This window comes from Parasteatoda tepidariorum, chromosome 9 (genome assembly GCF_982258835.1).
Source record: "Parasteatoda tepidariorum strain Cologne lab strain chromosome 9, Ptep-v5.0, whole genome shotgun sequence".
Taxonomy (NCBI): domain Eukaryota; kingdom Metazoa; phylum Arthropoda; class Arachnida; order Araneae; family Theridiidae; genus Parasteatoda; species Parasteatoda tepidariorum.
In genome coordinates, this window is record NC_141763.1 from 105,452,893 (window position 1) to 105,466,071 (window position 13,179).

The 13,179-nt window shown below is 30.4% G+C and overlaps 1 protein-coding gene across 1 annotated transcript; it reads left to right on the top strand.

Annotated features, from left to right (window-relative positions):
* The first annotated feature begins 411 nt into the window (after positions 1-411).
* On the top strand, positions 412-2,340 carry LOC107443937 (uncharacterized). Its single transcript, XM_016057962.3, has 2 exons — positions 412-979; positions 1,136-2,340. The coding sequence occupies exons 1-2, from the start codon at positions 412-414 to the stop codon at positions 2,338-2,340; spliced, it is 1,773 nt and encodes a 590-aa protein (XP_015913448.3).
* The last annotated feature ends 10,839 nt before the right edge of the window (positions 2,341-13,179 follow it).

Sequence of the window (13,179 nt, forward strand, 5' to 3'; positions counted from 1 at the left end):
AAATAATAGAATTTTAAAAATAAAATTTTGAAAGTAAATTACCAAAAAAAATTTTTTATAGTTATTTTTTTCTTTTAGAAAGTTTGAAAAAATGTCTGGCTTTTAACAGAATCAAAGTAAACAGGCATTAAAATAATTATTGAATCAGAGTTAGAGCAAGAAAAACCTTCGAAAAAAAAATCCTAAACGTGGTGTTCCGTAATAACCACCTTAATTTATATTATTATAATAAGTAGAAAAATGAATATTATCAAAAATTAAGAAAAAAATACAGTGACATTCCCTGCTTAATTTTGAAATCGCTACTTTAGTTCGCAACCTATAATCCTTATTAAATAGTGAATTTTGAAATTAATTCAAATTCCGCGTTATTTTGGAGGATTAATTAATAAGTCAACTACTACTATTCACATGTTTAGCGACGCTAGTGGGAAGGCCTTCGCGGCGTGCGTATTTTTGCGAATTGAATGCGAAAAAGAAGTTCAAATTAAATTAGTGCAGGTGAAATCACGCATCGCTCCTCTAAAAAAGGATCCCATCACCAAAATCAAAACTGAAATGTCTATTCCAAAATTAGAACTCTTAGCTGCACTGATAGGTACTCGTCTTGTTCAGACAGTCAAGACTTCATTAAACATTTCTGATATCGAAACCTTCTATTCGACTGACTCTAAAGTGGTTCTTTGTTGGATCAAAAATCCCGGAACATGGAAAACTTTCGTGAACAACCGAATACAAGAAATTCACTTGAATTCATCTAAAGAAAATTGGTGTTACATCCCATCTCAAATGAATGCAGCGGACATCGCTTCTCGTAGGTGCAACGCACAAACTCTGTTCAGTCTTCGTTGGTGGGAGGGTCCCACATGGTTAAAAAATCGAGACTCTTGGCCAAACATTCACAATGCTGATTTCTCAGACGGTTTAGAGCTTGCTACCGTCGGGAAAAAACCTACAGTTACGATGAATATTTCTTTAGGTAATTCCGAACCTAATTTTTTCGAATGGACTTAGCGAATTTCGAAATTTTCAACAATTGTTCGAATTTTGGCCTATGTTAAGCGATTTATCTTCAATGCTAAATCAGTAGTAAATAAACAGAATGAATCACTCTTGAATGGAAACTTAAAATAAGAAGAGCTCACCAAATCTGAACTCGATATATTCCTTTTCATACAAAATGACTCATATGGGAAAAATCGTCGACTGATACCACCCAATTTCATCATTCACCGCAACTCCAGTAGTCTTCCAAGAGTTGAGACAAAACTTGTCTCGACTGGTGATGGTTATTTTTTTAGATGTCCTATCCTGTTGCCAGACAGGAATGAACTAGTTTTCAAACTCATCGAAGAGACTCATCGGACCTACAGCCATGTAGGCGTACAAACACTTGTCACAACCCTTCGTGAAAAGTACTGGATTTTGCGATCAATAAAAACCGTTCGATCAGTTGTTTCCAAATGTGTAATTTGCCAAAGATTTAAATCCAAATCTGCTACGACGATGTTCGCTTCTCTTCCAGAAGAACGTGTACGAATATCAGCAGTGTTCGAAACAACTGGAGTTGATTTAGCTGGTGCTTTGGTTCTTCGAAATTGTGACAAAGTTTGGATTACAATCTTCACGTTTGCCGTGTACCGTGCGGTGCATTTCGAACTTGTTTCGGACATCTCCACACAAAGTTTTCTTCTCGCATTGAGACGTTTCATTTCACTTCGAGGTCGAGTAAAATTAATCTATTCAGATAATGGCGCAAACTTTGTTGGTGCAAAGAACGAACTGAAAAGTATCGACTGGAATGTCATCATTGCTCACTCAGATTGGAGAAAAATCTCCTGGCATTTCAACCCACCTACCGCTGCTTGGTGGGGGGGGGGTTGGTGGGAGAGGGTGGTAAGAATGTTAAAGGAATTGTTGAGACGCAATTTAGGAAAAGCGTGTCTTAACTACGAAGAATTGTACACCGTTGTGTGTGAATGTGAAGCTCTACTTAAAGGTAGACCTCTAACTTACCTCTCCGAAGAACCATCAGATCTAGTGCCATTAACTCCTTCTCTCTTTTTACAGGATCAGACTAAATTTTGTGTAGATGATCTAGATCAGAATGATATGCAGAATCTTCGCAAACGCGCGAAACACCTTCACTCCCTTAAACAAAAACTAAAAACACGTTTCTATAAGGAATATATTTTGCTCTTTAAGCAATCCAGACACTCTCATCAAACCCCACTTGAAGTGGGAGATATGATTCTAATCAGTTCAGATAATAAGAAACGTGTTGATTTTCCTCTAGCCAAAGTAATTGAAATTTATAAAGGACGAGATGGTGTTTCCTGAGTTGCGAAGGTTAAAACTCAAAATGGTGAAATAGTTCGACCATTTCAACGATTATTTCGTTTAAAAACAACAGGTATTGTAAGTAAAACTCTAAGATCAACAGTCAAACCTGTTAAACTGTAATCTTCAATTTTGTATTAATATACTTTAAAACTTTTTGTCCTTTTCGATTTATATTTTATGTATTTGCAATAATTTTGTTTCATATTTCTAAACTTAATACTTTAACTTTTATTTAAAATTTTTGATAATTTTAAACTTTAACCTTTTGCGGTTGGAGGATGTTGCATCTTCCTTCCATTAAATTAAATTTTTACCTTGTGATAGATGGCGCAGTGTGCCCATCTGTAAGGATACATAGCTTTTTTCATCAGTCTTTTTTTTTTTTATGTCGTTTCGTTAAGCTTAAAATAAAAAAACTCTAAAAAGAATATTGGCTCGCACTGATTTATTTCAAACCAATAGCCAATAAGATCCCGAGACGTAACAGAAACATTTACTGAATGTGTTGTTCCACACATAATTACGATATGGTTACTTTTGAGTCACAACCCGAAACTCTGAACGAAACAATGACACATTTTCCGGGTGTATTGCTCCATCTATAATTGGAATATGTTGATTTTATGGTTAAAGGGAAAATAATATTTAATTTAAAATAAATAAACTGAGAACTCTATACTTGTATTCGAATGTAGTTGTTCCACTCTTGTCGAAGCAACTTGTCGTTAAAAGAACTTTCAAATAGTTATTGGGTTTGCAAACAGTTTCGGTAGTATTCCTTACAAATTTTAATACATGCATAGATTAGGAACGAAATTAAAATAATAAAATAAAAAATAACCTTGTTCTAAATCACCTTCAGACGAAAATACAGTTCCATACAGAAGAATTAACATATAACAGTAAAAACCTTCAACTATACAATTTTTGCATTTTTAAATTGTTTAAATAACAAAGGTATGAAGCTTATCGCAGTATGCTTAAGGATTTTGAATAACTAGTTTTATACCAGCGGAGGAAATGAATTGAATACGCGCACAGGGATTTGAATATTTGAAGAAATTTTGGTAAAAATATTAACACCTTCCCCGCCTCTTTTTTTTTCTTCCAAATTTCAACTTTTGTCGAATACATCCATGCATAAAAATCGAACTATTACAAAACGAATGAAATACTTAACAAAGCAAAAAAGATTAGGATACATCAAAATTATAAAAACCTATGAGTATTCGAAGTATTGTGTTATTGCAGTTAACTATGATCAATATCTGAGAATTTGCAGTAATAGGGTTGAATATAGCTTTTTTTTAACGCAAATTATAAATTGGGATGCAACTTCATCACAACTTCAGAACACAAAAAATATGAAATCGCGAGTCTCGCACAAAAGTTGTGCGATTGCAGCGGATGAAAGCAAATGATTCATCTTATTATTATTTCGATGAAATAAATGTGAATAAGACTCATTTTTACCTTTTTAGAATGAAATTAATATTAAAATTATATTTTTTATTATATATTTTTAATATTTTAATTATATTATATATTTTTAATACGAATGGGCAGCTGATTCATCATAAATCTACGTGGCTTTTTATGAATTATTTCAATAGGTTCCTTCATTGTTTTTTGAATCTCGATATTTGAAATCGGATGCTATTGAGGCAAGCGAATTTCAAATCGTTCATTTAAAAATTAAAATTCTCACACGCCGATTGTTTCGTAAATTCTCATTATTTTTTGAACCACTTCTTCGGTGGTTATATTCAATGATTTTATGCGTAATTTTTAAAATCTCGATATTTCTAAAATAAACTACTAATGATTCTCCGTTCGCACATGTAAGTAATCACCTATTGATTATCGACCATTTCTCTCGATTTTGCACCGATTTCCTCGTAAATCCATATGGTTTTTCAGCACTGATTTCTATATGGTATTTTGAAATCCCGATGCGTTTAATTAAATATCTCAATGGGAATTTCGAATCGTACTTTTCAATAATAAATTTTGACGAAAACGCTCGATTTGCGCCAATTTTGTCGCTAGTTCAAATGTTTTTTTATTATTTATTATTTTTTAAAAAAAAATTTTAATAAATTTTTTGGCAATAATACTCATGTATTTCTAAATAATTTTAAAAAGAAACGATATTTTTAAATTGGCACTACTACGTGAATTACTATTGTATTGGATCTCGAATCGCACAAATGAGTAACAACCTTTCGATTTCCGACCACGTTAGTACGATTTTGCACCGATTTAATCGTAAATCCAAGAGATTCTTCATTCCAGTCCCGCAATCATTTCTATGGAATTTTAGAAACACGTGAGAGTTCGAAGATGATATAAAATCGGATTTTTTTCTTTGATGATCTCTGAAAATATCTCTAGCTCTTGGTTCTCAAACAGATTTTTTCATAGTAATAGTAAAATATAAAAATAATCATAATTCAAAAAATAAAAACATTGTCGCCCCTCAAAGATTACGAATTTATTGAATATCAGAAAGAGTAGAAAGGAAAATTACTCTACAATTTCATACCTCATCCTTATTTTTAAGCCCTTTATGAAATAAAAAACCAGTTGCACTTGAAGTTATGATAAAACAAATTTTGTTTTTATTTCGAAGAAATGTTTTTGTTTCTCAATACTAACTGTGTTCTTATTTCTCACTTTTTTTATCTTACTAAAACCAAATTGCTACTTTCTTGTGCACTTAATTGGCTATTATTTGAGTGCCACTTAGAACGTTCGTAGGATTTGTTTTTTACCTTCTTTGGTCTTACTATAAATTAAATATTTTATTGGAAACATTATTTTTCTGCAATTTTCAGAAATTTGTTGACAAAAGCAAAAATATCTGTTTTAATTTGAGCCATTAAACAACCCTAGTGTTAAATCTGTCTTTAACTTACATTACTGTACGAAACATACTTAAGCTTTGTATCACATAATAAACATATGCTTATATTTCAGAGTAAATTAGGATAAGTTTAGAAAGCACTCAGCCATCTGAGCGATGCCCTTTATAAAATTAATTTACTTTTTTAATGCATTGGTCTATTTTTCGACTCGATAATTTTTCTATTTTGTTTTTCCCTAAGCATACACATTATATACATAAATTAATTTTATAAATTAAATGTATCAACCGAATGGATCAATTATAATGTTGATACAATCAATAATAGATAATTTATTTGTACCAAAAAAATGGATCAATCATTTTCAATTAAGATGCAACCTTTGTAAATAATAAAATGTTAAATAATTTAAAAAATAAAATTTTATTTTAAAATATTCAGTATAACAATTAAGTACACTGTCATGTGAGTGCGTATGGAAACTCATACGAGATTTGTGAATCTGCCAAAATTTTTAGCGAAACTTTCGGTTAAGAAACAAAACAAAATTATTTCAACTGTTAACATCAGTCCCACGTCCCTCCTCTCTCCATTCCTTGGTTCACGCAACTTATTTCTAGTCGTTTATTTTTAGTCATTGAAGAAAGAAAGAAAAAAAAAAGGGGGGTTACTGGCTTGAATAAACAAAAATTTCCTAATTTCCTAGTATTGAACAAATACCTTTCAAACTATTATCCTGCACTTCATTTAAACTCCTGTACCTTATAGTCCAAATCAAAACAATACCACCACCCCTCCCCAGTTGTTATCAGCAAAACAACAGAAATGTCCACCGGCGAACAACATAGTCACATCAGAAATAGGTGAAATTTGCAGTAATTTTTTTATTTTTTAATCTTTATCTTTTTCTTTTTTATTTTTCAACGCGTAGACAGAAGAAAAACAAGAACCCAAGAAAATAAGGAAAAAAAACAGATCCTTGAAAAACAACAATAAGGTAAGATCCTAGTTCCCTTTCCCAAGACCATAAAAAGCAAATAAATATAAGCGGAAGATAAGTCTCGAGTTAGAGTACTGGGGGGGGGGGATTTAGTCTTCCTCTAGCGCACCCCCATACTATTCAAAATACCAAATGCAAAAGATTTTTATCAGCAGGTAAACTAAGGTCTCACTCACTTGCAGGTAAGGAATTTATCTTCATTATGTAAGGCACAGGAAGACCCTGACTATACTCGTTATTAGGAAGAAAACTGTAACGAGGTATCCGCCCTATTTGACCTCTTAGTATCTCTTGACCCCTAAATGGAGAGGGTTGTGGAAAATAAAAGCAAAGATAGAAAAGGGATGCGTAGGAACGTTATTTCAGTTCGCTTGTTCTTCTTCAAAACGAAAGAGTCCTTTAATTTAAACATGTCTATCCGGCATGAAGATATTATTGCTATTATTTAAAAAAATTTCAGCAATTGAGAGCTTTTATTCGAGTTCACTACTTCGGGTATAGCCATTTATGTCTGGTTTTGAACGTAAGAATGATCTACCTCATACCACCCTTTTTTTTGTATTGTGCAAACAATTAGAAAAACTTGAAGTCATCATCAAAAAAAAAATGTCTTATTTTTTCGTTTAAGAATATGTTTCAAAAGGAAAAAAGGAAGAAACTTTAAAAATAACCACTATAACACTGAGAAGTGTAGTTCCTAGTGGACTTTTAGATATTGTGTTAACCAAGCAAAAACCAGGGCCTTTATTTATTTTTAGTTAAATAAATAAAAACTGAGCATTACATAAAGAGAATTAAATTACATACAGAATAAGAGTATTCATTCAACCAACCACTTATAAAAGAATGGAGAATAAAGATTTTGAGTATAGCCGCAAGAAATTATATTTCGTAGCTGACTATTCTCGCTACAAATTAATGTTTTTGGAGTCGATTCATTCATTTATTTATTCATTTTTGTCTTACCTAAATATAATGAACAAACTAAAGAAGTTAAATATAAACTAAAAAAAAAATGTTTAAATGAAAATTTGAATTAAAACTGGTTCAACAAAAATTTTCTAAATAACGAGAGAAAAAATAGTCACAAGATAATAATTAAATATACATACTGTTAAATTGTATCTTCTGAGAATTCGCTGTACTTCTTGTCTTGGTTGAAGGGAAAGATCCGCTCTAGATGTAACTTTACACGGCATCATCTACACCGCTGGCTATTAAAAAGTATCTTCGTTTTATATAACTTTTTCAGAGAATATTAAATTAATTAAACAATTTAAAATCTTTTGCAAAGTTTTTCCATCTATCCTAATAGGGAAGATATTAGAGGAAATGTACAGACGTAGACAGTCTCGGTACACTGTTAAAATTTTCATTCCAAAATTATGTTAAAATAACTGGCAGCTGTCTGTCCATCCGATTAACCGTAAAGTTTACGGTAAAGAAGATTTTTTCTTTCCTTTTTGGTTTTGAAACCATTTACAGAAAGTATGGTTATAAAACGATGAATATAAAACTATACGGTTTTTTAACCATTTACAGCTAGCATTTTTCAAAAATGTTAAAAAAAATAATTATCTAACTAGGCATTGGAGCTCGGTTTTTCGTAAGGTAATGAGAGAGTGCCGGACACTGGAAATTCTCCATGTGGTGAAGGAAATTGAAGAAATATTGTGGTGTCACCACTAGGACTCGAACTCTAGTTCAACCGGTTATGAGATTGACAGATAAGCCCGCTCGGCTATGATATGTACGCCGTTGTATAGAACTAAGTAGCTTCATTACGTGGTTCTAATTGGTGAGATAAAATTCTGGTTGTTTAACCATATTAGGTGAGCGCAGGTCAATAAACAGTTTTTCTCAAACTTAGCAGTTTGATTACCATTTTTTTTATGGTAATTTGACTGTTTTGATTAAATATGGTAAAATAACCATTCAATAAATTGTTATTTAACCATTTTTTCCGAGAAATTTCTAACTGTGTAAGTAAATATTCAGTGCGCATACGCAATGATTATATCGTTGTAATTCCATATTGAAAATATTTTTTGCTTTATTACTCAATTTTAGCTCCCTTTTATTATGCGTATTTTAAATAAGTTGAATTGGCTTTTTTCATGCATTTCAAATGAAGGTATTTCATTTTTGCAAACTACTTATATATTCGTGTTATGTGAAAATTTCGTTGTTTATTTTTGATCACTTCTTTCTTTTTTTTTCCTTAACTAAAATTGTTAACTGTGATAATACCTACGACATATAAATTTCATAAGTTTGTAACATTAATATTGTAGTATATTGTTTACTAAGAAACATGGTTGGCAAAACCGTAATTTTAAAGTTTGCAGTTTAGGTTTTGCTTGATTTTTTATAGCAATTATTATCTATTTTTTGGTTAAAATTTTCTAAGAAAATTTTGCAAATAAGTTTTAAATGAGCATCAAATGAGCAATTATTCATGATTTCGCCTCTTACTGACCGATATTATAGCTGGTTAAAGAAAATTAAGTGCAAATATGAAGTTGACTTGTTTACGTTACTCAGTCAATAATGGCAGGCTTAAAAAGTAAATATAACTATAAAATTAATTATTAAACTTAAGCAATACTTAGATTAAAACTTATTTTATTCGAAACTATAAGTCAACATTTTATTGTAAATTGCTGTCCAAATTCTTATGAAATGATACAGTACTTAAAAAATAAGGCTTTGTTATTTATTCAATCCCTTTTTTAGTGCTATTTTATAATTGGTTTTTATATAACAGCTAATGGCATAACTGACATTTATAAATATCTTTCCATAGCATAGATAATCAATCTAATTTAAAATAGTTTAGAGGATTACTTGTTTTTTTTTATTTATTATTTTATTTATTTATTTTGGTTCAGCATATTCTTTCTGAATTAAATATTCAGTTGCTTACAGATACGGACACTAAAAAAAAAAAATTTTAAAAAAATCAGGACTGAAGAGTATGCAATCCCAGAATTTCTATTTCTTTTATTTGCTAGCAACAGTTTCTAATACTAGCATTATTTCTATTTTTTTTAACTAAGCCATTAATGAATATGTTTTTTAATGATAAACCTCTGCTTATATGAAATGCATGCAAAAATATATAAATTTCGATGGTTTATAAATTAAAATAATTGTAATTCCTATTATCTAATGTTTTAATATATTTAAAACTAGGTTATAATGTTATAGATAAAATGAAAATCGTTTGTCATTAAAAATTTAAAAAAATAACTATGATGTATAAAAATAATAGTTTTTCTGTATTTTCTGAAATAATTCTATTTTGTTTAGTTTCCTATAAATTTTCAGATTCTGACATCAACCGTAAGCTGCTGTAACCAAGGATGTTGAAAGAGGAGGTTTTTATTGATTTTTAGAGCTCAATATGTCTCTAGTTTCACCTATGTGCAAACAGTAGATCCTGTTCTATAAGTTCTGCTATCGATTCATTGTATTTGAAGAAGATAACTTACACATGACTGAAAATAATCGAGGATACTATAATTGAATTAAAGACTGGTGAAGGGAAAGATTGAAGGTTTTCCACTCAAATTGTTAAGAACAGTCTTGACCAGACTGAATTGATTATCTTATATTAATTCTTGGGGCTCTTACTATTTAGTGTACTTTAGTGTGAACCACTATTATTTTGTTTTGATATTTCAAGTTTCAATATATCGTATGTGTAAATGTATGTATTGTATTTATATCTGTACGTATTTATCTTCGGCAAATATGGCAAGCACCTTATATATATATTATTTAATCACTTTGTCATATTTACTGACCTATAAGTAAAAAATGCATCATTTTATCAATTTTATGAAAACTCTAGGACTTTAAAATTAATTGAATTTTTTCTCAATACAACAGAACTATCAAAACAAGATTGCATTAATATCCCTAAGAGAATGATAGTTGTTGGATGATGAAATAGTAGATATGTATAAGCTGAGCAATTCCATAATTGTATTGTAACATTTGCATACATTAAGTGCGTATGACTTTAAAAAAAGCATTTTATTTAATTGATAACAGCAAATAACTATCGATTTCATGTACACTTCTTCACAATTTTTATTAAAGTTCCTAGATAAAAATGAGTCTGAAATTGAAAAAGATAAAGCCAGTTTGTAAAACGGAAAATATCTGTATTGAAAACGGAAAATATTACTTTCGTCAAATAACCGAAAAATCTCGGCAACTCTGCTGCCATTACATTCTCTGCTTTTTTTCCTCTTTTTTTTTTTTTTTTTGTGTGTGTGTGTGAGAGCGAGAGGGAAGTTTAAAATACAATGCATGAAATACTGCACATATACTGTATATTTTCCTTTTCTTATCCTTTTCTCGAACCAAAATTTGAAACTACAAAAAACAGTAATTATATGAAATGAAAAGAACTAAATTAGACGAATAGATTTGCACAATGTTGATTTAAAATATTTTCTCTAAAACCTCTTCAGTTTTTAAAACGGAAAAATATCTGTAGTTAAAATGAAGAACATCAGTTTGTGAAACAGAAAATTTCTGTAAACTGTTACATATATATTTTTAAATGACCAAACAACCTCTATTTGAACTTGTTTAAAAAATTACGGTAAAAAATCATAAAGTAATAATGGAATTCAAATTGAAATAAATCTTTTTTTTTTCCTATGGAAGGCACTGAACATAATTCTTCCCCTCGGAAGATGCCGGATTTAACGTTACCTTATTTAACGATGCCTCATTTAACGTTACCCAGAGGGCAACTGTGAACCTACGTCACGGAGGCGAACAACATTACCCACGCCACACTGCCACCTATACCAGTTTATAGGGTGGGCCACATTCACACATCACACAATAGAAAACAACGCAAAGGGTGAAACCTCCATGCTCTGAGCGGGATTCGAGCCCACTACCATTGACTACACAGTAGGGCACGCTGTCCGGCTATTAAAATGGAAATAGAATAGCATTAAAATTAAATATAGATAAAGAAATAATGAAAATTCAGCAAGTGAAATTATTTCTGAAAAAATACGCATAAGTCATTACCTTTTCGTATTATGTAAAAACTATTTCTGGGATTAGAAACTCTTTTGCACGAAATTTCGAGTGCTAGGTGACACTCTCTTTTAAATTCGTCTTCACGTTGGAATCAAAGGTAACGAGATGGTAAACGAAAGGTAACGAGATAACCTTCCACTTTCAACGAGGTCTTTACAGAGTGCAAAAAAATGTTTATGGACCTCTGGAGGGTTCCACCTCGGCGTAGTTGGTATTTTAGAAAACGATTTGGACGTGCCTTGCTTTTTGAGGGACCTAGAAGCCAGCAGACTTGCTTATCTCGCTTTGCAAGTGGTCACTTTGCAAGTGGTCACTCTCGTATGTTCAAGGGCAAAAGACTTTTGGACTTTGCGCTAAATGTAGGACTGCTCAGGCTTCGCCCGAGCATATTCTAAATTGTATCGATTTTAAGATCGGCAAGGTTTTTTCAAAACCTCTTCTGTTTTTAGACTTTCCGGACATTTTTGGACTTATGGATTTGGTCTAATTGGGATGGACCTCTTGGGGATTAGAAACAACAACACAACAAATTCATCTTCCGAGTAAAAATGTTTTTCTAACTAATATTGAAGAAAGGAAAATAATAATTTAAACTTGAGCACAAAAACTAATGCTGGAAAATGCTAAATGTTAAAATAAATATCAATACTTTCAGCATTTAGTAATTTCAATATACTTTTCCCCCAAGTTAAATAGATTTTGCGGGAAGCATTCTAAAAATAAAATTTATTATGACATAAAAAAGACCATCTCTACATGCTTGAAAGGGATAGGCGTGGGAGAAAATGATTATTGTATATAAAAACAACAATGAATATTAAAGCAAAATTACATAATGGATATATTTCCTTTTTGAAAAAAAAAATTAACATAACTATAAAATACACTGATTCTTCTGTGTCAAAATGATATATTTCAAAAATCTTGGAACTATAAAACGAATTTACATATAATTCAGTTTTTAAATCTAGTGAACATGAGATCTGATCTTTTCTTTTATTTCTTTTCTATAGAACAAAATGTATAGTTTTTAAGAATTCATAATAAAATATATTTATTATCTAGCAATATTTTAATTTCTCAGACATTATCCTTTTAAAAGAAAAATATTTTGCTCAGAATATGAAATCTCTCATACTTTTTTTAAAAAAAATTAAGCTATAGAACCAGTTATTTTACATGATATACGCATCAAAAAATATTATTTTAAAATGAATTTGGTTTAGAAGTTTCATTAAACCGTGAAATTAAAATAAAAAGTTTCGTGTTCATAAGTCTATGTAGGACTTATTCATGACTCCAAAAAAATGTAGGAAAAGTTTTTGTTTTCTTTTACTAAATGGAAATCCATAATTTTGTAGTGAAACTAATCTTATTGTTCGAAGGCTCTAAACGTTGATAACCTAAAAGAATGTAAGTAAAAAGGTTATGAAATAATAAACAATAAGAAATGAAAACTTTTCGTTGAATTTTATCAAAATTTGTGTAGATTTATTATCTGGCGCGATTTTTCGGGCAACATCGATGGAATGACTTTTAATATAAATACCACGTGTATTTCAGATCTAGTTTCGTAATTGTTGTTGTTCAAATATATATATATATATATATATACCAGTCACTTCAAGGGTTTTCCCAAATTTCATTTCAATAAAAAAAATCGTTTGGTAGAGTTTTCTTTTATATATATTGTCTTTTATATGTATATATATATTCAAGGGCGCCGGCAGCGGGATGCAAAAGGGTGCACTTGCACCCCACTGACTTTTTTTCTTTAAAACAAACAATTAAGGAGATACAGAAAAACAATTTTGTTATAAAATTTTATATATTTTTATTCAAAAACAAATAATTAAGTAATTATTGATACATAACAATTAAAAAATTGTTCAATCA

Coding starts and splice junctions, on each gene's coding strand:
- LOC107443937 (XM_016057962.3), top strand. CDS start 412: ATGTTTAGCGACGCTAGTGGGAAGGCCTTCGCGGCGTGCGTATTTTTG. Junction 980..1,135: donor TACGATGAATATTTCTTTAG/GTAATTCCGAAC, acceptor ACTTAAAATAAG/AAGAGCTCACCAAATCTGAA.